This window comes from Macaca thibetana, chromosome 13 (assembly GCF_024542745.1).
Source record: "Macaca thibetana thibetana isolate TM-01 chromosome 13, ASM2454274v1, whole genome shotgun sequence".
Taxonomy (NCBI): domain Eukaryota; kingdom Metazoa; phylum Chordata; class Mammalia; order Primates; family Cercopithecidae; genus Macaca; species Macaca thibetana.
In genome coordinates, this window is record NC_065590.1 from 64,752,280 (window position 1) to 64,777,242 (window position 24,963).

General features: G+C 44.7%; 1 protein-coding gene across 6 annotated transcripts in view; it reads left to right on the forward strand.

The window, feature by feature from the left end:
* The window catches only part of LOC126934205 (cytochrome c oxidase subunit 7A-related protein, mitochondrial), a 723,522-nt gene that overhangs the window by 677,284 nt on the left and 21,275 nt on the right, over nt 1–24,963 (forward strand). For 4 of the 6 annotated variants that reach the window (XM_050754810.1, XM_050754811.1, XM_050754813.1 and 1 more), the window contains exon 2: nt 16,373–16,492. In XM_050754810.1, the coding sequence (XP_050610767.1) occupies nt 16,421–16,492 (72 nt within the window). In that variant the 5' untranslated portion in view covers nt 16,373–16,420. Of the gene's footprint in view, nt 1–16,365; nt 16,493–24,963 lie in introns of those variants that run through there. The other 2 variants (XM_050754808.1, XM_050754814.1) reach the window with 2 other exon arrangements.

Consider the following 24,963-nt stretch of genomic DNA (forward strand, 5'->3'; position numbering starts at 1 on the left):
TAAAGAGAGCAAGACCTTGAGACATACAAATATCATTGAGAAAATGGAAAATTGTAGAACAGCATAACAACATTTTATTTTGGAAAAAAATAGTACTTAATATGTCTATATATAGACATAGATACTATATGGATGCTATAGATATGAATATGGAAAGATACTACATTTAGTATAACTATAGAAACAAAAACCTCGCCATGTTTGTTCCAAATCATTTACTCACAGAGTTTAGCTCTGGGATGGTGGGAGGATCTCTCCTATTCCTACTTTACTTTACATGTTTCATGAGAAGGGAGGATAAGGGGGTGGAAGGATAGGTGTTTTGCTTTTATTTTTGTATTTTTCTGTATTTTTCAATATTCCTATAGTGTGTTGCTTTTGTAAAAAAAAAAAAAAAAGATATTTTTAAAAAGCAACCTTGGTAACATTTGTAACTATGTTTAACTTTATAGGTTAATAGGTTCAAGGAACACAGACCAAGAGATGTAACCCATAAGTAGCTGAACTGAAACCCTTCTACTGTTCCATTGCATAGTCTTTGACAGAGGCAAGCCAGAAATAACAGTCTGTGGCTCAGAAACAGCAGCACCTGGCCCCAGGGTCAGCTGGGGAGACAGTGGGAAGATCACAGCAGTGTAAGGTAGCCACCTGCCTTCCAGGCGCTTCCAGTCTTGGGGCTTACATAAGACACCATGGTGGCGGGTGGAGGTGGACTGCAGAGGGCTTAACAAAGGTACGAAAGTGTGTATGTGGATGTGATGTGGTTACTTTTTTTTTTTTTGAGACGGAATTTTGCCCTTGTTGCCCAGGCTGGAGTGCAATCTCGGCTCACTGCAAGCTCTGCCTCCTGGGTTCAAGTGATTCTCCTGCCTCAGCCTCCTGAGTAGCTAGGGTTACAGGCATATGCCAGCACGCCTGGCTAATTCTGTATTTTTAGTAGAGACAGAGTTTCTCCATGTGGGTTAGGCTGGTCTCAAACTCCCGACCTCAGGCCAAGGCCCGCCTTGGCCTCCCACAGTGCTGGGATTACAGGCATGAGCCACTGCACCCAGCTGATGTGGTTACTTTTGAGGCAAGACTGCCCAGAGCCTGTGACAGTTGGGGAATTTCTCCTGGAGAAGCAAGAGTGCAGATGGATGGATCTTGAACTGATCTTGAAGGAGGAGAACTGAATGGGGATGCTGGGGGAGGGGGTCAGGCAGCGCTCGGGGCCCTAGGGACAGCATGATTAAAAGACTCTGAGGCCAAATGAGCCAGGGCTGTGCTGGCACTGTAAAGACCCTGGCCTGGCAGGAAATGAAGCAGAAGTGCAGGGAGACTGGAATAATTAAACAGGAAATATGGTAACGTTTTTTGCCTTGACTTCAAAGGTAGTACATGTTCATTAGAGTATTTGTACAGAAAAGCATAAACCAAACATAAAAATCACCATTTAGAGATGATCACTGCTGAAAATTTTTGGCATATGTCCTACTGTACATGCGCCGTTTACCGTCTGCTGTGGAAGAGGCTGCTTGTTATTCTCCGGGCCACTCAACCTTCATAATCAAAGATCTTCACTCTCACTGGGCATAGCATCCACTTTCTCATCTCCCTTGCAGTGAGGTATGGCTGTGTGATTAACTTCTGGCTAATGGATGTGAGCAGAAGGGATGTGTACAAATTCTGGCTCATGCCCTTAAAGGATGGGGGCTTGCCCCCTATGCCCACTTCTCTCCTCCCCTGACAGCTGTGATGACAGGAGCTGGAGCAGCCATTGGAGACCATGAGGCAGATGACAGAGGGACAGGAGGGGAGGAGCCTGGGTCCCTGACCCTGTGGAGACTCATCAGCCCTACACTCCATTAACTTTTATCTTGTTTAAACTACTATCATTTTGACTTTCGATTTAGCATTTGAAACTGTATCTTAACTAATACTCCTGTTTAGATAAATATGTATCAGTATGTTAATAAAATTTTCCAATAGCAAGAATTCTACTACAGCATAACTTTGTAATGGGTTCAAAATACTCATTTTGCAAATGTATCATAATTTATCAATTGCCTATTTTTGATCAGATAGTTTATTTGTACCTTTAAAAATTTTTACCACAATGCATATCCTTGAAGATACATCTTTGGATATAATTATGATTATCTCTTAGCACGAAGTCATGGAATTTCTGGGTGAAAGGGTTTACATTTTTTTTTTTTTTGAGACGGAGTCTCGTTCTGTCGCCAGGTTGGAGTGCAGTGGGGTGATCTCGGCTCACTGCAACCTCCGCCTCCCGGGTTCAAGTGATTCTCTTGTCTCAGCCTCCTGAGTAGCTGGGACTACAGGCATGTGCCACCATACCCAGCTAATTTTTGTATTTTTAGTAGAGACAGGGTTTCATCATGTTGGCCAGGATGGTCTCTATCTGTTGACCTCGTGATCCGCCCACCTCGGCCTCCCAAAGTGCTGGGATTACAGGTGTGAGCCACTGCACCCGGCCAGGTTTACACATTTTTAAGGTTTTAAATTCCAGAAGGAATATCAGAACTATATAAAGTGAGTACAGATTCCTCCGGACCCTCAATAAATGTGAGTGTCAGAGTTAACATTTTTAAAACCCTGTAAATCTACATTTTTCTTAGGACTTAGAGAATTAGCCCAAAAAAAATTTAGACTTGATAGGCATTGGGGAGCAGATTCTTTTATTTGTTTTTTGTTTTTCTTGACATAGGGTCTCATTCTGTCTCCCAGGCTGGAGTGCAGTGGCACAATCATAGCTCACTGTAGCCTCGACCTCCAGGGCTCAAGTAATCTTTCCACCTCAGCTTCCTGAGTAGTTGGGACCACAGGCATCTGTCATCATGCCTGGCTAATTAAAAAAAAAATTTTTTTTTGTAGAGACAGGGTTTCACTGTGTTGACCAGTCTGGACTCAAACTCTGGGGTTCAAGGGATCCTCCCATGTTGGCCTCCCAAAGTGTTGGGATGACAGGCATGAACCACCACGTCCAGCGGGGAACAGATTCTTAATGGGGGAAACTGTGGGGAAAGAAGAAGGTTAGGAGAGATATTTCTGTGAAAAAAGTAGGAAACAGACAGGATAAAGGTAGAGAAAAGAGATAAGTCAGAGGTGGAGTCTGGGCCTATGTCTGGGAGAAGACATGTGGAGGAAGAACTAAGCCCTTCAAGTGGAAATGCAGAGTTGCAAGTCATCCATTTGCTTAACAAATATTTACTGAGCTCCTGCTCTGTACCAGGCAAGAGAGACACAGTCCCTCCTTTCATGAGCTAACCCTCCAGAGGGGGAGACAAATAATTAAAAGGTAAGCAGGCCAGGTGCGGTGGCTCGTGCCTGTAATCCCAACACTTTGGGAGGCCAAGGTGGGAGGATCACCTGACCCCAGGAGTTCAAGACCAGCCTGGGCAACATGGTGAATCCCTGTCTCTACAGATAATACAAAAATTAGCCCAGCCTGGTGACAGATGCCTGTAGTCCCTGCTGCTTGGGAGGCTGAGGCAGGCAGGGGAATTGCTTGAACCGGGGAGGTGGAGGTTGCAGTGAGCCGAGACTGCACCACTGCACTCCAGCCTGGGCAACAGAGTGAGACTCTGTCTCAACAACAACAACAACAAAAAATCCTAAGTAGTAAGTTCATAGATACAGAAAGTAAAATGGTGGTTGCCAGGGGCTGGGAGGAGGGGGAAATAAAGAATTGGTGTTTATGAGTACAGAGTTTCAGTTGGGGAAGAAAAAAAGTTCTGGAAATGGATAGTGGTGATGGTTGTACAATAATATTCTTAAGGCCACTGACCTGTATACTTAAAAATGGCTAAAATGGTTATATGTATTTTCGTACAAACACACACACACACGCACACACAGCTTTGTGAAGAAGTCAAGGGTGGATAAGCCAAGCATGGTGGCTCACACCTGTAATCCAAAAAATACAAAAATTAGCTGGGCGTGGTGGCACACACCCATAATTCTAGCTACTCAGGAGGCTGAGGCATGAGAATCATTTGAACCTGGGAGGTGGAGGTTGTGCTGAGCGGAGATCATGCCATGGCACTCCAGCCTGGGCAACAGAGCAAGACTCTGCCTCAAAAAAAACAAAAAACAAAAAACAAAAAAATAACCCAGAAAAAAAGAAGTCAAGGGTGGTGTTCTATTCCACAAAGAAGTGCAACTCTTCTTGTAATAAAGTCTATCATTTTTGAGTCTTCAATATGTGCCAGGTAAGCAATTTATTAATATATTATTTTCTTTTCTTTTCGCAATAACCCTGAGGTAGGTACTATCATCTGCATTATACACAGAAGGCAACTGAGGCCCAAAAAGGTTAAGTTCCTTGTTCAAAGTCTTGAGCTGATAAGTTGCAGTCAGGGATGGAATCTGGCTGGTTGGCTTCAGAGTGTAACCTTTAGCCCTCTTGCTGCATCCTCTTTCTAGTAAAAGAGACACAGTAGCTGAGTAGGCAGCAACTCTTGGTAAGGAGCTAAATGCAGGTTCTGGGAAATGTGGGCACCAGCAGTCTTGCATTCATGGGACTTGGATAAGTCAAAAACATTTTTTGCTGAGTTCTGGATTTCTGCACCCTCCACAGGGATTTTTTTTGAGCAGGGACGGTGGTTCCCTGCACTTTCCACAGCACGCTATAACACACTGTCACTTCTCCCCTGCAGCCCCCCTCCCTTTTCTTAGAACCCACTGCCTTTTTGACATGAAAAATGTACTATAACGAGTCTACTGGCTAATTAATTAAAAGGGAAAGAAATCCCAATCTTCACATATGAAATGATTAATTACATAAGCATTAACGCCTCTGCACACTCAGAATGGCACGTCTTCAATTTAAACTTTTGCAGCACATTATTTTCTGCTGATGTGTGTGTTTCATGCCCATACAAGGCCAATTTCTCATACACCCCAGCCCATTTCACAGCAAATGGCCCCAAACGGTGTTTATCCTGCTCATTAGGAGCCTATATCAATGAAGCAGGCCTGGCTGAGCTGCCTGTCCAGGCCTGCAGAGCCTGGTCTGGTACATCTGCTCTCTGCACCCTTTAGCTGCCTGGGACATACCAGCCCCCACCCCACTATTTAGGGCCTGGCTGCTGCAGGGTGAGTCCTTGGTGCTTTTCACAAGGCCAGGGCAGAACTCTGACATCAAAGAGTGCTGTAATGCAGTGCTTGCCCTTTATGGATTTTTAAAAGCTTATTGTTTGGCCCAGACACGTGGCTCCCAGCTGCCTGCTTACTGAATCTTTCCCTTGTTTGTTCTTAACCTGAAAAGTCTCATCTCCCTCTTCCTGCCCTGCTTCCCAGAGCTTGGTCTGCTGCTGCCCACCTATGTCCTGCTTAAGAACCCTTTGCTTCCCCTTACCTGTGACATCTTGGCTTGACCTTTGCCCCTTTCAAGGGGTGAAGCCAGGGCTTCAGGGCCTGCTCCATGGGGCTTGCTGGGGGATTGGGCTGTGGGTGGGCAGTCAGAAAGACTTGTGTACTGCTCCTTCCCTCGTGCCCACTGTCTGAGGACAGAGGCCACTTTATCTTCAGGGGATTCACCCAGGCCCAGGGGTGGCACTCAGATCTGCAGATATGAACTGGTTGCTGAACAAGCAGCAGCACATGAAACATTTCTCAGAGAAATAAGTCGCCACGTCACAAATCAGAAATGTTGAAATGCAGTGAGCTGCTGGATAGAGTGGTTGCCTAAATTAGGGTGAGAAACCTGACCTGTCATTAGCGATAGAAGAACTTGCCTATGCCTCTGGCTATAAAAACTGTAATATGCCGGGCGTGGTGGCTCACGCCTGTAATCCCAGCACTTTGGGAGGCCAAAGTGAGCGGATCGTGAGGTCAGGAGATCGAGATCATCCTGGCTAACATGGTGAAACCCCGTCTCTACTAAAAATACAAAAAATTAGCCAGGTGTGGTGGCGGCCACCTGTAGTCCCAGCTACTTGGGAGGCTAAGGCAGGAGAATGTCGTGAATCTGGGAGGTGGAGCTTGCAGTGAGCCGGGATTGTACCACTGCACTCCAGCCTGGGCAACAGAGCGAGACTTCGTCTCAAAAAAAAAAAAAGAAAAAAGAAAAAACAAAGCCGTAAGATGATGTTAGAAGCCTACAGAGGCAAAAACCCTATGTGGCTAAAAGATGAAGCTATTAATGGTGAGCACATGCTGAGGATGGCACTTCCAATCTCCAGAAGCATATAATGGCATTTTTCCCACTGAAATTATAAAAAAGAAAAGCTATTATGGTTCAACATTTAGACAGGAAATAAAGCACTTTTCAAAACAAATTGAAATTATTATTTTACTCCTGTAGTCTGAACTTATTAGCAAATAAGGTGGACTTCCTTCTTCTGTTCTTATTGGTTTTTTTTTGGCTTTTGTTTTTTTTTTTTGAGACAGGGTCTTGCCGTGTTCCCCAGGCTGGAGTGCAGTGGTGTGATCTTGGCTTACTGCAACTTCTGCCTCCCAGGCTCAAGTAATCCTCTCACTTCAGCCTCCCAAGTAGCTGAGACTACAGGCACGTGCCACCACACTTGACTACTTTTTTAAGGTTTTTGCAGAGACGAGGTCTTGCTATGTTGCCCAGGCTGGTCTCAAACTCCTGGGCTTAAGCAATCCTCCTGCCTCAGCCTCCCAAAGTGCTGGGATTACAGGTGTGAGCCACTGCGCCCAGCCTGGATCTCCTTCTTTTGAGACTTGGACAAATAGGAAGGTTGCTCTTACGTTGGCTTTCTCTTTCAAACCTTAATCTCCTTACACATGTGTTAGCCAATATAGCCACTAGCTGTATGTGGCTATGTTTAAATTAAAAATTAAGTTCTTCAGTTGCACTAGCCACATTCCAAAATCTCAGTAGCCACATGTGGATGGTGGCCACCATACCGGCCAGCACAGACACAGAACATGACCATCATCAGAGAACATACTATTGGACAGCACTGCTCATCTACTTTATTGTTGAATTTAACTCTGCATTTGTGGTAAAACTTACTGAACAGCATTTTTGCATCCTGTAAGGAATTTAACACCAATGAATCTTCTACAGGGTTAAATGATGTTGTTTCTTTATTTCATGGCCTTTCTTAGAAATGAAAAGTTCCCCATGGTTTTCTTTTACTTTTTATTTTTATTTTTTGAGATGGAGTCTCACTCTGTTGCCAGGCTGGAGGGCAGTGGCGTGATCTCGGCTCACTGCAACCTCCGCTTCCTGGGTTCAAGTGATTCTCCCGCCTCAGCCTCCTGAGTAGCTGGAACTACAGGCGCGCGCCACCACATGCAGCTAATTTTTTGTATTTTTAGTAGAGATGGGGTTCCACTATGTTAGCCAGGATGGTCTCTATCTCCTGATCTCGTGATCCACCCGCCTCATCCTCCCAAAGTACTGGGATTACAGGCATGAACCACCGCGCCCGGCCTCCCGATGATTTTGTAAATCAGAGGTCTGCAAGGCCAGGAGATGGTATAAATGTCTGATGGCAGCAGATCAGCCTCTGGCCTCCTTCCGCCAACCGCCTCACTGTTCCAGGGCCACTGCTGCTGTCCCCTCCTAACTGCCCCAGTTCCATTCACCCCAGCACCCTTTCACCTGACTCTACCCATTTTCCCTGGGGACCATCCCCTTATGGGCAGGACAGTGTCAAAACTGAGCAGCCTGCAGAGGCCCGGCCCCATAAGGGCGTGGTAGCAAAGTTCCATTTGTGCCCATGATGGGTGCTGAACAGCTGCAGGCCTCCAATGGCTGTCAACTCAGGTGACATGTGATGTCAGCAAGGGAATTTAACGGAAATAGATTGGAAAAGAAATTCCTTCCTACAATATTTGCAATCAATATAAACATAGGTTTGGTCTTTTTTGCTTTGTTTTTAATTCTGAGGTGCAAAATCCTCACCAAGAGTTATTCTTCTTGCATCATTTAACTTAGAATCCTACCGGGCTACTCACTCTGAAGCTTGCAGGATACATGGCAATTTTACAACCCACCGGAAAGGAAGTGCTAGTTGACTGACAGCATTACAGCTCTCTTAGAAGAGTCTATACCACCCCTCCCCCAGCTCTCTAATTTGATCAGCTCCTAGAGTGTACTTAGCTGGAGATGGACAGCCCCTGGCAGTCCCAGAGCCTGAAGAAAGTAGGCCTGGTAACCTGGTTTGGATTGCTATGGTTAAGACCTTGTCCTCCACACTAAGTGTTGGCTGGGCAGGCTTTCAGAACAAAAGGCAAAGTGCCTCTTGTGGAGACCTGCAAGACCCTCCTGGGGAAGGCATGATTTGAAGGCCCATGGCATCCACTGGGTCTCCTAGGTCTTCTGCAGGACCAGCTCTGTCCTTGCTGGGGAAGTTTCCTTGGTGCCTGTTTGTGTTGGGGGGTAAAGCCTGAAAAGCACTATGTACAGGCAGTCTCATTAGCCTACTGAAAAGCAATAATACTCCATTGTTTGTGGAAGAATCCTTTGCAATTAGAGCAAGCAGAGGAGAAATTATTAGGGAGCTAAGTTATTAAATCTGTTCCATGGAACATTAAAAAAACAAAAAAACAAAAAAACCCCCAAGCTCATTTTCCTGAGAGAAAATTTAATGCAATCTCTCCCTCTTTTAAAGCCACCTGATGCCACCATGTTAGGCCTGTAGCAGCAAGCTGATGCCCAAAACAGGAGGACATCACGGTGCTATGCCACAGAGAACAAGGCCGGGGCGTGTGCCAAGCAGGACAATGCAGGGAAGCCAAACACAGTGGGAGAAAACACAATAAAGTGAGACCCACCCGGATGGTAAACACAGCAGCAGAGCTACACACACACTTCCCTTCTGGGAGCAGTGGGGAAAGCAGCCAGCGAGGTCAGGAGATGGATGGAAACTGCTGGGGATGTGGGAAGCCTGGGGCACTAACTGGAGTTGTTATTGCCTTGGTAAGTCTAAGAGCTACCATTTACTGGGTGCTTGCTATGTGCCAAGGTTGGGGTCTACTGGAGAAGAGGACTGAAAGATTTGGCCAAATCCTACTCCATCCAGTCTGCCCAGTTGCTACAACTACTAGTAATAACAGTAACTGCTGCAGTTTAATGAGTGCTATTACGTCCTAGGCATTCATATGAATAAACTCAATCCTCACAAAGTAGATATTATTCCCATTTTATAGATAAAGAAACTGAGGCTCAGTGAAGAATCTTGTGGCAGATACATAAGCCACTAATTAAATACTGCTGATAATTGGCATCACAAGAACTTTCAATTCACTGGGTTAACAAGGTCCTCATTGCACAATGGTGCAAAAAGGAAAGTGATTTTTATGATTAGGGAACAGTTGTTGTGAGCTTTTTAAACAATACACACTGTTCATATTCAACTGTTACCTGTGTTATTCATATTACTGAATCATTTATTTTGACTGACTAAATGGAATTGCTTTAGAGAGACACTTAATGTAACCCATTCTTTAAATTTACAGAGATTTTTGTAATGCTCTCAACGTTTCTTTTTAGTGGGTGTGGGAGAGCTGGGGACAGGAAGGAAGGTGGGGTGTTAAAAGGCAAACATAGAAAAGATTCTTCATAAAAAAAGAAAACACATCTAGAAATGATTGCTCCATAAACAAAACATGAGTGCACACAGCAATTTCATGTTCTTGTTCCACCCACTCGGTTGTTCTTAATGATTCAAGAACAGAACTGCCTGGGCAGATTTACAGGCTCTGCGTTCCTGACATCTGTGCCGAAACAAGGCTATGTGTGTTACAGAGTGCTCGCTTCTTCCCAGGGGGAGAAAACACAAACACCTTGATTTGATTTTTACCTTTGCCATGGTTTAAATTAAAATAGATGTGGTTGTTCTCCAATATGCATCTGTGGGCTGTTAGGGTATAGGAGTGGTGCCAGGGAAGAGGACAGGGTAGCCTTGCAGTTTGGGGGTGGAAGAGATGTGAGGATCATACAATGAAATGCCAGCAATCCTGTCTGCATTGGGCTCTCCCTGCTGTCAGAAAGCTGAGCTTCAGCATAAGTCTTTTGCTGGAAACCTTTGGGTCGTTTGGAATTGCTTTTCAGCAAATTTCTCCCCTGGCTCAGAGTGCCAATCGGTGATCACTGGAGGGCACAGCCATGCTAAGGGCAGGCGTGTGGCTGGAAGTTCCAGGCCCAGGGCCAGTGCCCCTTGACTTGGGCTTTCCAAGTTTCTCAGTTGTGCTTTTGGGAATGTCATACCCTCTCCACTTACCTTTCTTTTAAGGAGGAGATTTGCCTTCCATTAGATACTTTTCACTGATTGATAACTTCCTCCTAGCTTTTTTTTTTTCTTTATAGGTTTTGTTTCCTAGACTACAGACCTGTCCATTTCTCGGAAGAAGACCCAGGCTGACTTCCCCAGCCCTCCTCCCCAAGTTAGCCATTTTGGAATCACTTGGCAGGCTGTGCCCAGGCACCAGTGGACACACGCTGGTACCTTTGCTACATGGTAATATGTGGCCAATCCTCTGATTTAGAACATCATTTCACCTCTGAGACTCAGAAGGGGGAAGTAACTTATTCAAGGTAACTGAGCTTATCAGTAGGAAGATCTGGGATCCAGACCCAGGTTAGTCAGGTACAGCCTGTGTTCTCGTCACCCTCTTCAGAAGGTGATCTTAGGGCTATGACTTTCAGTTTCTATGGAGCAGAAACTAAAGAAATGCCAAATCTCCACCATCTGAGAATCTGAGGAGAAAGGGGAAGCAAGTGAAATTATGTATTTGGCATTTGGAAGTGATCTGATTTTTAAATTTAATGCAATGCTAAAAGATTGGCTGGTATTTTAGTGGGATACCCAACTCCTCTCTTTGGTCTTCAAGTTTTACACAGATTCCTTATCTTTGGTGGCTGTTTTCATACCAGGATCCACCTGACAGCTCTAGTCTGACTGTCTCACAGCCTTAACTAATAGTTACTACTTCTGGGGAAAGGAGACTGAAGAGGAAAGAGCAAGAGAGAGAGAAAGGGAAGGGGGCTGGGGAAATGGAAAGATTTGTAGATTACGATTTTGATTATAACTAGCTAACTTTATACAAACATAAACTAGACTCAAAACTCTAATGCTTTACATCATGCTAAATTAAATTTTGGCCTATATCAGTGACTAGAGATCCAGTTTTACTATTTTTACAAAATGTATTTCCTATATAGACTTCCAGGTATTTACATATTTTCTTTAAGCTTTTTCAGTACACACCATCTTATTTAATCCTTGCAATCACCCTGTAAACTGAAAATTTTATCTTGTGGCTAAGAGAGGTTAAGGAACTAGCCAAAGGTCATAAATCTAGTGCAGGGTTGGAATCTGGACATCCTGACCTTCAATGGCTAGCAGAGCACCCTATGTTTTTGTTGTTTGGAGACAGGCTCTTATTCTGTCACCCAGGCTGCAGTGCAATGGCACGATCTGGGCTCACTGCAGCCTCAACCTCCTGGGCTCAGGTGATCCTCCCACATTAGCCTCCCAAGTAGCTGGGACTGCAGGTGTGTGATCACGCCCGACTAATTTTTGTATTTTTTTCTTAGAGACAGGGTTTCACCATGTTGCCCAGGCTGGTCTCGAACTGCTGGATTCAAGTGATCCACTGGTCTTGGCCTCCGAAAGTGCTGGAATTACAGGTGTGAGCCACCACACCCAGCCCACCCCTTGCTTTGATACTGAATAGATTCAGTAGCTTTTCTATGGACAAAAAATTCTACTCCCTCAAAAGAAAATGATCCATTGACATTAGCCTCCTTAAGACCCAGGTGTGGTTCTTAATCTTCTTTCCCACTTGATCACTAATTTCCACGGCTGTCTGGGCACTGATGTAAGTAACTACCCAGAGTGGTTGCTCATTTCTCACAGCAATGTGTGGAGGTGATGTGTTTGTTCTTATTCATTTGTTCATTCATTCATTTTTTTTCTCCAACAGCCCTAGGAAGAAGAACCACTATAGTGTTAACTGTAATGGGCAGAATGGCCCTTGAGTCACCCTTCCTGTGGCCTAACACTTGGGCACTGTCACTTAAGAGGCCCCTCATATCTACTCAGGGGGTGATTAAAGAACATTCTAAATTACCTGGTAATTTGGGGGTGTAAATACATGAAAGCATGTTTAAAATTCTAATTTGTATGTTTTTGGTGGGCTTTGTGTAATTTCTTTTTTTTGGGTGACGAAGTTTTGTTCTTGTCAGCCAGGCTGAAGTGCAGTGGCATGATCGGGGCTCACTGCAACCTCTAACTCTTGGGTTCAAGCAATTCTTCTGACTCAGCCTCCCCTGTAGCTGGAATTACAGATGCATGCCACCATGTCCGGCTAATTTTTGTATTTGTAGTAGAGATGGGGTTTCGCCATGTTTGTTAGGTTGGTCTCGAACTCCTGATGTCAGGTGATCCACCCGCCTTGGCCTCCCAAAGTGCTGGGATTACAGGTGTGAGCCACCATTCCCAGCCGACTTTGTGTTATTTCTGTGTGTGTATGTGGGCTTACAGAACTCATGTATGCTCACTGTGAAATATTTCAACACTGCAGATGTATGTGAGGTAGAGAGTGGGAATCCTCAATGATGAGAAACCACCACCCATCCCCCAAACTGGAGGCCACTGCTAATCCTTTCATTCTATGCATAAGACAACACTGTGTGTACTGTAATTTTACAGATGATGTCAATGTAAAATAGCATGAATCTGGCTCTGGATCTCAACTTTTTTCTATGCATAATTAAGTGTATTTAAAATGATTTAAAATAAATTATGAGTCATACCTCAGCCTTTCTTAACCAGTGAGATGAAATGTGATGTGTCAAAATTGAGTTAAATCCATATTCTCTGTGGATGTGCTTTTGACTTGCACATAAGGAAAAGCAGGCAGGCAAAAGTGAGGCAGTTTCACACACTGTATTGACATTCAACAACGAGAAGGTCAGAGTAGGGAGTTGATGTCAATATGTTCATCCCGTACTGCAATAAAGCTGTCCCGGCAACTGCAATCCCAGCTGCCATTTTCCCTCCTTTGGGTGAGAAATGAGCCATTCAGACCCTCAGCTCTTTAGCTATGAAAACACCATGCTTTAAGAAAGATTTGGTTTTCAATATCAATATAATCTAGGTTTCAGGTTTGGAAGATGAAATTTCCACACCAGATACGGCTTTATTTGACAAAAAACAGTAAGAGATGACAGCTGAGATTTCTGCCACATGAAAATTACCGAATAATTGCATGGCAGGTGTCATCATTCTGAATATCATAAAGTGAGTTTAGCACTCCATTTTGCTTTCCAGTATTTTGCTGGGGATGCTTTTCTTAGGGTTATCACTAGCAGTTTTAAATGTTGGGGAAAATGTAAAAACACAGTAAACATAAACAACAATGGAAAAGATAACACTTCACGATAACATTGCCCTATGTATGTTCCATTTTCTCTCAGGGAAACTACCCTAGAATGGGCAGAATCCTTCCAAAACAGGAGCCCGCCATGACCTCAACTCCTACAGGCCGACATGTTTTAATTCTGCCAGACCCACTAAGTGTCAATTTTTTAAAAGTCGGGTTTGGAAAAAATGAGAGAATTTAAAAAATTAACAACTATTTCACAGTTGGTTCCTATCTCTCCTCAGTATTACCCAATTTATATTTTATGTTGGATTTCCATTCATTCCCCAAGCGCTTTCACAGAGCGGCCTGCCAGAGGCCGTTAGCACACACCCTTCACAAATGGAGAAGCAGCGGTATTCAGATTCACCAGGAGCTGGACTGGCATTTGCACTCACTCAGTTCACTTGGTGGCTGGCAAGCTTCTCTGCACTCTGAGTCGTGGTCACTTCCCTTCAGAATAGAATGTGGGGAACGACCTGAAGGGATTGTGATAAAAAAAGATTGTCTTTGATGTTGGGTGGGATATGCAAATCTGAATGAGAATAGGGTGCCTCAGTACTGTCAGAGTGTGCTGTGTTTTATTTGGGAAATGAGACAAAATCTTCCCATGATCAGCCATTCCATGTGACATCCCAACCCACACTCCGCTACTGACATTTTATCTCCCACTGAACAGCCCGGCTGTTGTAACATTTTCAGGATTCTTAATTTATGTCTTGCAGGATCTAAAATCAGATGGCAGGAACTTTAAGAAAATAACCAGTGTTGACAGGCACCTTATAAAAGAAGCTGGTACACCTTAGTGCTGCTAAAAGTTCGAGAATATTCTTTAGTTTCTTCTTCCAAAATATGTCCAGAAGTCAGTGGGATGGAGACAGTAGCTGTCTGAAATCATTTAATTTCTCTTTTCAATCTAAACTCTACAAAAGACTTTTCTTTCACTCAGTATTTGCTAGCACCTGGGACTCAAGAAGGCTAATATCAATGGATCATTTTCTTTTGAGGTAGTCAAACTTTTTGTCTGTAGAAAAATCTTCCTGAATCTATTCAGTATCAAAACATGGGATGGGCCTGGCATGGTGGCTCACGCCTGTAATCCCAGCACTTTGGGAGTCTGAGTTCGGCAGATCACTTGAGCCCAGAGAGTTTGAGACCAGCCTGGGAAACACGGTGAAACCCCAGCTCTACTAAAATACAAAAAATTAGCCAGGCATGGTGGCACGCACCTGTGGTTCCAGCTATCCTGGAGACTGAGGTAGGAGAATCACCTGAGCCTGGGAAGTCAAAGCTGCAATGAGCCGAGATCACAACCCTGCACTCCAGCCTGGATGACAGAGTGAGACCCTCTTTCAAAATAAAAATAAATAAATAAATAAATAGGAAATCACTAGTCCCAAACCACTTATCCTTGGAGAAATAAGGACATAAACCCAAATCGCATGTTCTTTCCATTATATCACAATGCTGCTTTGTAAAAGTGGCAACTTTGGGCTGGCTTACATGAATCCGCTGAAACCTTTACAACGTATTGGCAGTGCTGCATACTTGGGGCTCTTGAACTTAGGCCTGCAACCAGGATGCTGGTGTACACCCTCACCTGGAGTGCTCAGCTTTGATCCTCCTTTTTTCAGAATGGCTTCATATCTATTTATTTGTAGCATAGTGCTTAACAGTAGGAAGTCTTGAGCCAAATGCCTAGCTTTGCCACTTAACCCTGACCTGAGCAAGTTACTTAGCTTCTTCAGGAGTCATTTTCCTGTATTGTAAATGGAGATGAGAATAGCACTTACCTTATAGGATTGTTGTGAAGATTAAATGAGTTTGGGAAAATACTCTATATAGGTCTGTTAGTATCATCCATTAATTTGCAACATGATTTCATAAATGCATCTAGAATATGCCTGTGTAAACCTATGGTTAGATGATGAAGCTAAGAAAAGCCCTGGTCCATCCCTGGAGAGTAAGAAACTAGTATACTCCTTTTACATGGTACCTTGCACACAGCACAGACTTAACAGACATATTTAAATTGAACTGAGGCGAATGCTACTAGAACTAAAAGCGGTAGTTCCAGATCTTTCAGGCTCAAGGTCCAGATTTTACAAGTGTTTCTGATCACCCTCCCCCTACCTCATTTATCGCAAAGAGCGGAGGCCAGGAAAAGGATGAATAACCAATGACCTTAAAACCCAGGTGAGAGTAAAAACCAGTTCTGATAAACTGTGTGACATTTACATCCTGGTACCTGAGCTTTAGGTCACTCTGCATGTGTAATTCCTCTGCACAAAGCCCAGGAGGCTACTTTTATATTATTGGGGCAAATCTCCCAACAGCCCTCGGTACTAAACAGCCTTCAGCAGGTGCTTCCAAATTTTCTTATTTGCTTCAACTCCCAGGTTGCCAGGGGAAGCTTGGCGACAGGTCTATACTCCTGGGCAGACTGAGTAACAGCAGGATACTTCAAGAGGTGCTCTAGGTCGGAAGGAAATAAATGAGACTACGATCAAGTAAAGTTTGGTAAAGGAAGAGACGCCTTCACCTCGACGACCAGGCGGTGGCTCCGCAGCACAGACTCTCTCCGCTGGTGGAGTTCCCACCCGGCCTCGATATAGTCCCGCCCCTACCCAGACCACGCCCACCAATCACCGCCCTCTCCCTCCCAGGCCCCGCCTAGAGCCGGCCCCTTTTAGAGCCTGCCCCTCACCTGACTCCGACACTGCCGGGATTAGTCCGCCGGGCTTAGTGCGCGAGGCGCTTGCGCATTTCTTGAGTTGTCGTGGCACTGCCCAAATCTAAATGGGGTAAAGAGAGAACTTCATATTTCCTACAGACACAGCGGCTTTTCGTGCTCTCTTAGAGCTAGTTTTGCCTTTCGTGATCCTGAGAACCCTGGCTTTTGGTTCCCCAATGCGGCTTAAGAGAGCAGGTTTTAAGTTAGGCGATCTTCGGGCAGCCCTAGTCCCGGCACCGGGTCCTTGCGCTGACTCTTGGGACCACAGCCTGGGAGGCGGGGTCCTTCTCTGGGGCGGTCGCGTTGGCAGCGCATGCAGGAAGCCGGACTCTGGGCGTCATGTACTACAAATTTAGTGGCTTCACGCAGAAGTTGGCGGGAGCGTGGGCTTCGGAGGCCTATAGCCCGCAGGTACGAGTGGCGCCTAGCCAGCTCGGACATGAGAAGTGGCAGCCCGAGCCTCGGCGACAAGCAGTCGCGGCGTTGGAGCCAGGAGAGGCTTCTGCCCGCTGTCGAGTTCGTTTCTGTTCTCCTTGCACCTTCCGGGGCCTCTCCACACCAGCGTACGGTGGTCACTGAGGCTTCTCTTTGTGTACCTGCTCACCTGGTGGGGCTGGCCTGGCGTGGAAGTTTGGTCTGGCACACTGCAGGGGTCAAGGTGACCCCTGGGGTCACTTGTCTAAAAGGGATGGTTTGGGGGAGTCCCCAGTGTGACCCGAGTCAGAGGTTCGGCCTTGTCCCTCTCTTTGAAGACATCTGGCTTTCGGCCTCCCTGTCGTTTCTTTGTCACCTCCTGCCACAGCCCCATAGGCAGCCTAACTTGAGCACGAGATTAGAGAGCGGGGATAAAGGCTTTTAGGGAAACCGTGGGGCAGGGGGTTGGGGGGCTGTGATCTGGATTAGGAGATTTAACAGGTTACTTAACACGTTCAGGGAGGGAAGTTGCATGCAGCGAGGTTACACTTTCCCGATTGTAAAATGTTTGACAGATGCTCATTGTTTGGGTAGTCTGAAAAGTATTCCATTTCACGCAGGTTCTGCCAATTGGAGTTTGAGTCTCCATGTGTTGTGGGTAAACGAGGGATTTTAGAGCCCCAGACGTGCCTTTTCAAATCATGGCGTTTTCCGCTTAAATTGTGTGACCTTGGCCAAGTTACTTAATTTGTTGTGAACTCAGCTTCATCCAGGGCGGCGTTAGTACACTTTAAAATGAGGTGTGTCAAGTGACCAACAGTTTGGGCAGGTGGTTGGTTCTGAATAAGTGTGAACCGTTCATCAGAAGCTGTCTGAGACAGTATATTCCCTCCTCATCCTCCTAGAGAAGTGTGGGAAGGGTCGGTGAGATACGCAGTTAGACTGCAGTAGTAAGGGACCCAGGTGGGGTGTAAAGGATACTCCTTTACTGTTGCTTCATTCTCCTTTTTCTGTGGGACACTGCAACTTGCCCCAAGAGGCAGATGTTTAAGAAAGATGTCAGACCTGGTACTATAGCTCACGCCTGTAAATCACAGCACTTTGGGAGGCTGAGACGGCAGGGTCGCTTGAGCCCAGGAGTTTGAGATCACCTGGGGCAACATAGTGAGACCCTGTCTTTAAAAACAAAAACTAAAAAGCAGAATGATTCTAATCTAGGATAGGAAGGGCAAGTTGTTGTTGTTGTTGTTGTTGTTGTTTTGCGGGAGTTAATGGGGGAGTTGCGGTGGGAACGGAAAGGAAGAGTTTAGGGTTTATAAATGTTGAGCTTGTGATATGTCATGCTTGGTAGCAGCTAGATTTTTGAATATGGAGTTTAATAAAGTTAGATGTCTTTAGCCCATAGGTGGTAGAATCTGGTGGGTAAATTACCTAGGAAGTTTGTAGGGAAGAAAGGTTGGATCATAGTTAAGAGTACAGAAGCATGAAGGGAGGGTGGAGAAGGAAAATGTGTTTAAAGAATAGACCGGGTGAGAAGGGAAACCAGTGTGGTGTCACCGAAATCAAATTGGTAATGACTTGTAAGGAAGGAACAGTCAGCAGTGTTACACTTCTTTTACAGATTATGTGGGGAAATGACCATTTCTATCATCTGCTCCTATAAAGCGTATTCTTCAGTGTATGGATCTTAAATGTTACAGTTTGATGAGTTTGGACAAACCCACGCGCTGTATAACCACACCTCCCTCAATATACAGAATGTTACATCATCCCAGGAAGTTCCCTTTTACCCTCTGTCAATCCCTGCCACCTTCCTATTCTGACTTTTATCATCATAAATAGATAGTTTTCCCTTTTTTTGGACTTCATGTAAATGGAAGCAGCTCTCACCCAGGCTGGAGTGTAATGGCACAGTCATAGTTCACTGTAGACTTTCATTCCTGGGCTCAAGTAATAGTCCTCCTTTCGCCTCTGAAAATGCTGGGATTACAGATGTGAGCCACCATGTCTGGCTGCTAGCCTATTTAAATATTTTTGAGGTTAGTCCCTGTTGTACGTATCAGTAGTTAATCCTTTTATCCTCTTATTCTTCTGTAGGGTTTCATTTTATAAATATATCACAGTTTATTCTGTTGGTGGTAGTAGATGTTCTTTTATTTTTTAAAAATATTTTTTGAGGCAGGCTCTTGCTGTGTTGCACAGTCTGATCTTGAACTTTTGGGCTCAGGCAGTCCTCTCACCTCAGCCCCCTGAGTGACTGGGGTTACAGATGTGTACCACCACACCTGGTTTATGTTTTTTTTTTTTTTTTTTTTTTTTTTTTTGAGACGGAGTCTCGCTCTGCCGCCCAGGCTGGAGTGCAGTGGCCGGATCTCAGCTCACTGCAAGCTCCGCCTCCCGGGTTCACGCCATTCTCCTGCCTCAGCCTCCGGAGTAGCTGAGACTACAGGCGCCGCCACCTCGCCCGGCTAGTTTTTTTGTATTTTTAAAGTAGAGACGGGGTTTCACCGTGTCAGCCAGGATGGTCTCGATCTCCTGACCTCGTGATCTGCCCGTCTCGGCCTCCCAAAGTGCTGGGATTACAGGCTTGAGCCACCGCGCCCGGCCGTTTATGTTCTTTTAATATATCTTTAGCCTAATCTAGGTTTTGTTGCTTAGTAAGAAAAAAGTAAATTTTTTGACTAAACCTGGTGTATTGTAATAAAATGGGCACTCAGCAGAGATGACCTTGAGATGAGTTTGATATAGATAGGGCTTTCAGATTTCTAGTACCTCTCCTCGTGAATCGTGTTTCTCTTGAGAATTTGAACTTCTTTAGTTACTTAAAGATGCCTCAAACTATGTTGAAAAGAAGTGATATTGTGTAGGCTTTATATGAATTGTAAATTTCTGAGTGATTGTGACAGGTGCCCTCCCAACTAGGTGCTCTGAGTTTGGTAATTAGGAGTATTTCAGCTTTTTCCTTTCCTGGAAATATATAATGAAGATGTTTGTAACTTTTAGTAGTAAGTAAAGTTAATAATTTACCATGCATTAAATAACATAACATGGAAAAGGTGGTTCAGTAACAATTGCACAGATAGAGATTTGTAAGTCAGCTTGACAGCGAGTGGTTGGTGGGATAGCGTTTTCCTTTGGTTGAAAAGCGTCTTCCTTATCTTTCTCTGAACTGCGTCAACAATAAATTGAGACCAATAAGCACATGAACGTGTTTAACATCTTTAGTTATTAGAGAAGAGCAAATCACAACCACAGTGAGATACCATTTAATATCCACCAGAATGCCTAGAATCAAAAAGACAGACGATAACAGCTATTGGTGAGGATGTAGAGAAACGAAACCTATTACATTTGTGGTGGGATGGTGGGAATGGTAAAATGACGCAGCCACTTTGGAAAACAGTTTGGCAGTTTGTTAAAAAGGAAATATAATTTTACTATGTGATCTAGGAATTCCTCTCCCAGCTAAGATGGCAGAATGGTATTCTAGATAAAGGGAACTGTGAGAGTAACGGAAGGGAGGGGGTCTGGAGGAGAAGTGTTGAGTAGGTAAGTTTGACTGTGGAGGATGGAGGTAAATCATGAAGGGCCTAGGATGGTAGGACTTAATTTTGTGAGGCACGAGTAGGAAGTTACAGAGCAACTTGATGCAGAGTTGTGGTAGAGTTTGTCCTTTCAGATGAGACAGATGTTGGGGATGAGGAGGGAGGGCTTCAGGATGATTGGTGAATTGGTGCTTTTCACAGTGACAGGGAGTTCCTGAATGGGCTTATGAGTGAATTTTGGACATGATGAGTGTGCGGTGTCAGAAGGACACGGAGGTAGGTGGTGATGTCTAGCTTACAATTAGAAATAAATAGAGGTCAGGTGTGGTGGCTCACCCTGGTAATCCCAGTGTTTTGGGAGGTGAGGGCAGGAGAATAGCTTGAGGCCAGTCGTTTGAGACCAGCCTCGGCAACACAGTGAGAACCCATCTCTACAAAAAAAATAAGAAAAATTAGCTGGGCATGGTGACACATACTTGTAGTCCTAGCTACTCAGGAGGCTGAGGTGGGAGGATCACTTGAGCCCAGGAGTTTGAGGCTGCAGTGAGCTGTGATCAATGCATTGCACTCCAACCTGGGTGACAGTGTGAGATCCTGTCTATAAACAAAACAAAACAAAAAGCCAAATGAATTGAGTCATTGCAGATTGAAACTGGTTTCCAGTCCTAAATTACAGTGAAAAGGTTCGTACATTTCTGTCATTTAAAAATTAAAATTATGAGGAGTAATCCTCTTTTCTCTCCACCCTCGTCCCCAAACCTAAGAGGTAGAAGAAAAGGAAAATGTTACAACCAACTTTTAGAGGGAAAATCATTTTTACTTTTCTTTTTTTTTTTTTTTTGAGACGGAGTCTGGCTTTGTGGTCCAGGCTGGAGTGCAGTGGTGCAATCTCAGCTCACTGCAAGCTCTGCCCCCTGGGTTCACACCATTCTCCTGCCTCAACCTCCTCAGTAGCTGGGACTACAGGTGCTCGCCACCACACCTGGCTAATTTTTTGTATTTTTATTAGAGACGAGGTTTCACCGTGTTAGCCAGGATGGTCTTGATCTCCTGACCTTGTGATCTGCCTGCCTTGGCCTCCCAAAGTGCTGGGATTACAGGCGTGAGCCACTGGGCCCGGCATGTTTACTTTTCTCTTTAAAAATTTGGAGCAATTGAAATAAACCAGGAAAAACTCAATTACTAAACGTGGTTAAGGTTGAATGGTTCTTAATTTTGGAGGTGGGCTTATTTAAGCAGCTAAGAGATTCAGTATTAAAAAGTAAAGTATGTGATTTTTCTTGATCTTGGTCCACTTATTTTTAATTTTATTTTGATACAGGGTCTCTGTCGCCCAGGCTGGAGTATAGTGGCATGATCATGGCTCACTACAGCCTCAACCACCTGGGCTCAAGTCATCTTCCCACCTCAGCTTCCTAAGTAGCTGGGACCACAGGTGTGCACCACTGTACCTGGCTAATTTTTTGATATTTTGTAGAAACAAAGTCTCAATATGTTGCCCAGGCTGATCTCAAACTCCTGAGTGAAGTGATTCTCCCACCTCAGCCTCTCAAAGCGGTGGGACCACAGGCATGAGCCATCACACCCGGCCTGTCCACTTATTGTAAGAACAGCTTTCAGTTATTTTCTTATTGCTGTGGGAATTGTGGATGCCCTGCCATCAAATACCAGTTTATCAGACTTTGTTTTTGAGATACTGAAACCTACATTGTGGTGAAGCTATAGCTTTCTTTAGTTTATTTAAACATTCTGCATGTATTTAGTGAATGCGCTTTCTCTGCCAGTTGCTTTTCTAAGTCTTGGAATATAGGAGCAGTGAGCAAGATGTGCCTAAATCCTGTGCTCATGGAGCTTCCGTTGTAGTGGGGGAGACACAGTAAGCAAAGTAAAATGTAGTATGTTAGGTGGTGATAAGTGCTGTGGAGAAAAATAAAGAGGGTAAGTTGTTAGTAGGGCAAGGGGGAGGACATGTGGTTTTTGAAAGGCTGGTCAGAAAGATCTCACTGAGAAGTGGCTTATGGGGATGGGTAAAGACCTGAAGAACGTGAGGGTATAAGCCACGTGGATGCCTGGGGAAGAGCATTCTAGGCAGAGAGAACATGGCTGTGCTTGGGAGGTTTCAGGAGCTAGATCGGTGGGCTAGGGAGGAGGAGGGGAATGATAGAAGTGGGGCTAGGCTGGGGCGCAGTGGCTCGTGCCTGTAATCCCAGCTCTTCGGGTGGCTGAGGCTGGAGGATCTGCTTGAGCTAAGGAGTTTGAGACTAGCCAACATAGAGGAACTCTGTGTCTACAAAAAAATTTTTTTTTTTTTTATACAGTTTTGCTTTTGTTGCCCAGGCTGGAATGCAATGGTGCAATCTCGGCTCACCGCAACCTCTGCCCCCTGGATTCAAGCAATTCTCCTGGCTCAGCCTCCTGAGTAGCTGGGATGACAGGCATGTGCCACCAAGCCCAGCTAATTTAGTATTTTTAGTAGAGATAGTGTTTCTCCATGTTGGTCAGGCTGGTCTTGAACTCCCAACCTCAGGTGATCCCCCTGCCTTGGCTTCCCAAAGTGCTGGGATTACAGGTATGAGCCACCGTGCCCGGCCTACAATTTTTTAAAAAATTAGCTGGATGTGGTGGTGCACGCCTGACATCTCAGCTACTCAGGAGGTTGAAGTGGGTGGGTTCCTTAAGCCCAGGAGGCTGAGGCTACAGTGAGCTGTGATTGTACCACTACACTCCAGCCTGAATGACAGAGCAAGACCCTGTCTCAAAAAATAAAAAATAAGAGGGGCTAAGAAAGGGATGCACTTTGTAGAGCTCAGAAAGTCATTGTGAGAACTTTAGGGGTCACTCAGTGAGATAGGAGGCCTTTTGGAGGGTTTGAGCTGACTAGTGACATCCTGTGTTTTAATGAAATCATTGGTTGCTGTAATAAGAGTAGACTTCATGGCAGCAAACGAGTGGAAGCCGAGAGACCAATTGGGAGGCTGTTGTGGAAATCCAGGGGCTTAGACTCGAGTGTGAATTGGTGGAGGTAGGTGAGAAGTGGTCAGATTCTGAATATATTTTGAAGGTAGAGCCTCATACATTTACAGTGTATGAGGGAGAGGTGTCAATAATATTTCCAAGGTTTTGGCCAGGTGCGGAGGCTCACGCCTGTAATCCCAGCACTTTGCGAGGCCAAGGTGGGCAGATCACCTGAGGTGAGGAGTTCAAGACCAGCCTGACCAGTATGGTGAAACCCTGTCTCTACTAAAAATATAAAAATTAGCCGGGCGTGGTGGTACACACCTGTGGTCCCAGCTACATGGGAGGCTGAGGCAGGAGAATCACTTGAACCCGGGAGGTGGAGGTTGCACTGAGCCAAGATGCGCTACTGCACTCTAGCTTGGATGATAGAGTGAGACTTCGTCTCAAAAAAATAAAAAGAATATTTCCAAGGTTTTGGCCTGAGTGCCTGGAAGTTTGGCACTGTCGTTGTTGTGATGAGGAGGGACATGTTTGAGACTGACAGTTCTTGCAGTCTTGGAGTAGGCAGAGGTGAAGAGATTTACGCCGAATCCTCTCCTGTAGATAAAGCTTCCTGGTCATTTCCAATCTTGAGAAGCCTAGTGCTAGTGATCCAGCTGCCTTGAAACATTAGGAATGTTCACTACCTTTTCCTGTGGTACCAGAACAGCTAAGTTACCGATAGTACGGTGTAATAAAAACGTGAGTTTGAATCCCATCTTCCTTATGGGATCTCTGAGCATTGTTTTAATCAGCTGTAACATGGGCTAATCATAACTTATTTATAGGGTTGTTCTGAAGATTAAATTCAACAGAGTGAGACCCTGACTCAAAAATAAATGAATAAATAAATAAGTAAATAAATAAATAAAATGAATTTGATAGTTACAAAGACTGTGGAAAGTTGAAAAACTTATTATTATAAACAAAAACAGAATGAGGCTGGGCTTGATGGCTCACACCTGTAATCCCAGCACTTTGAAGGCTCAGGTGGGAGGATCGCTGGAGCTCAGGAGTTCAAGACCGGCCTGGGCAACATAGCCAGACCCTGTCTACAAAAAATTAAAAATTTAGCCAAGTGTGGTGACATTTTCCTGTAGTCCCAGATACTCAGGGGGCTGAGGCAGGAAGATCACTTGAGCCTGGGAATTGGAGGCTGCAGTGAGTCAGGATCATGCCACCGCACTCTAGCCTGAGTGACAAAGCAAGAGCCTGGCTCAAAAAGGAAGAAAGGCAGAATGGGCCGGGTGTGGTGGCTCACGCCTGTAATCCCAGCACTTTGGGAGGCCAAGGTTGGTGGATCACCTGAGGTCAGGAGTTCGAGACCAGCCTGGCCAACATGGCAAAACCCCATCTCTATGAAAAATACAAAAATTAGCTGGGCGTGGTGGCACATACCTGTAGTCCCAGCTACTCAGGAGGCTGAGACAGGAGAATGGCTTGAACGTGAGAGGTGGAGGTTGTTGTGAGCCGAGATTGCACCACTGCACTCCAGCCAGGGCAACAGAGCGAGACTCCGTCTCAAAAAAAAAAAAAAAAAGCAGAATGTAGGACTTTACACTGACTATTAAGTTATTAAACCTGAATAAACACTGGAGGCAAATTTACAATTTATGACAATTAATGGGATAAGATAATGAGATTATAGGTAACTTTAATTCTATAAATTTTTACAATATTATAAAGGGAAATACGGAATTAATTTAAAATTACGATGGTTGATATTCCTGTTTTCAGATGATACTGTTCAAAAGCCTTGCTGTAGTTTTGAATCACTGCATGGTTGGACAAACAAATATAATCCCTTCAAAAATACTCTCACATTAGTCCTGTTGAAACATGAATTTACTTTCAAACCATTTTTGTAGATCCTTGGTAGAAAGGGTTTTTACATTTTTGCGTTCAAGAAGAAATGGTTATTTCAAG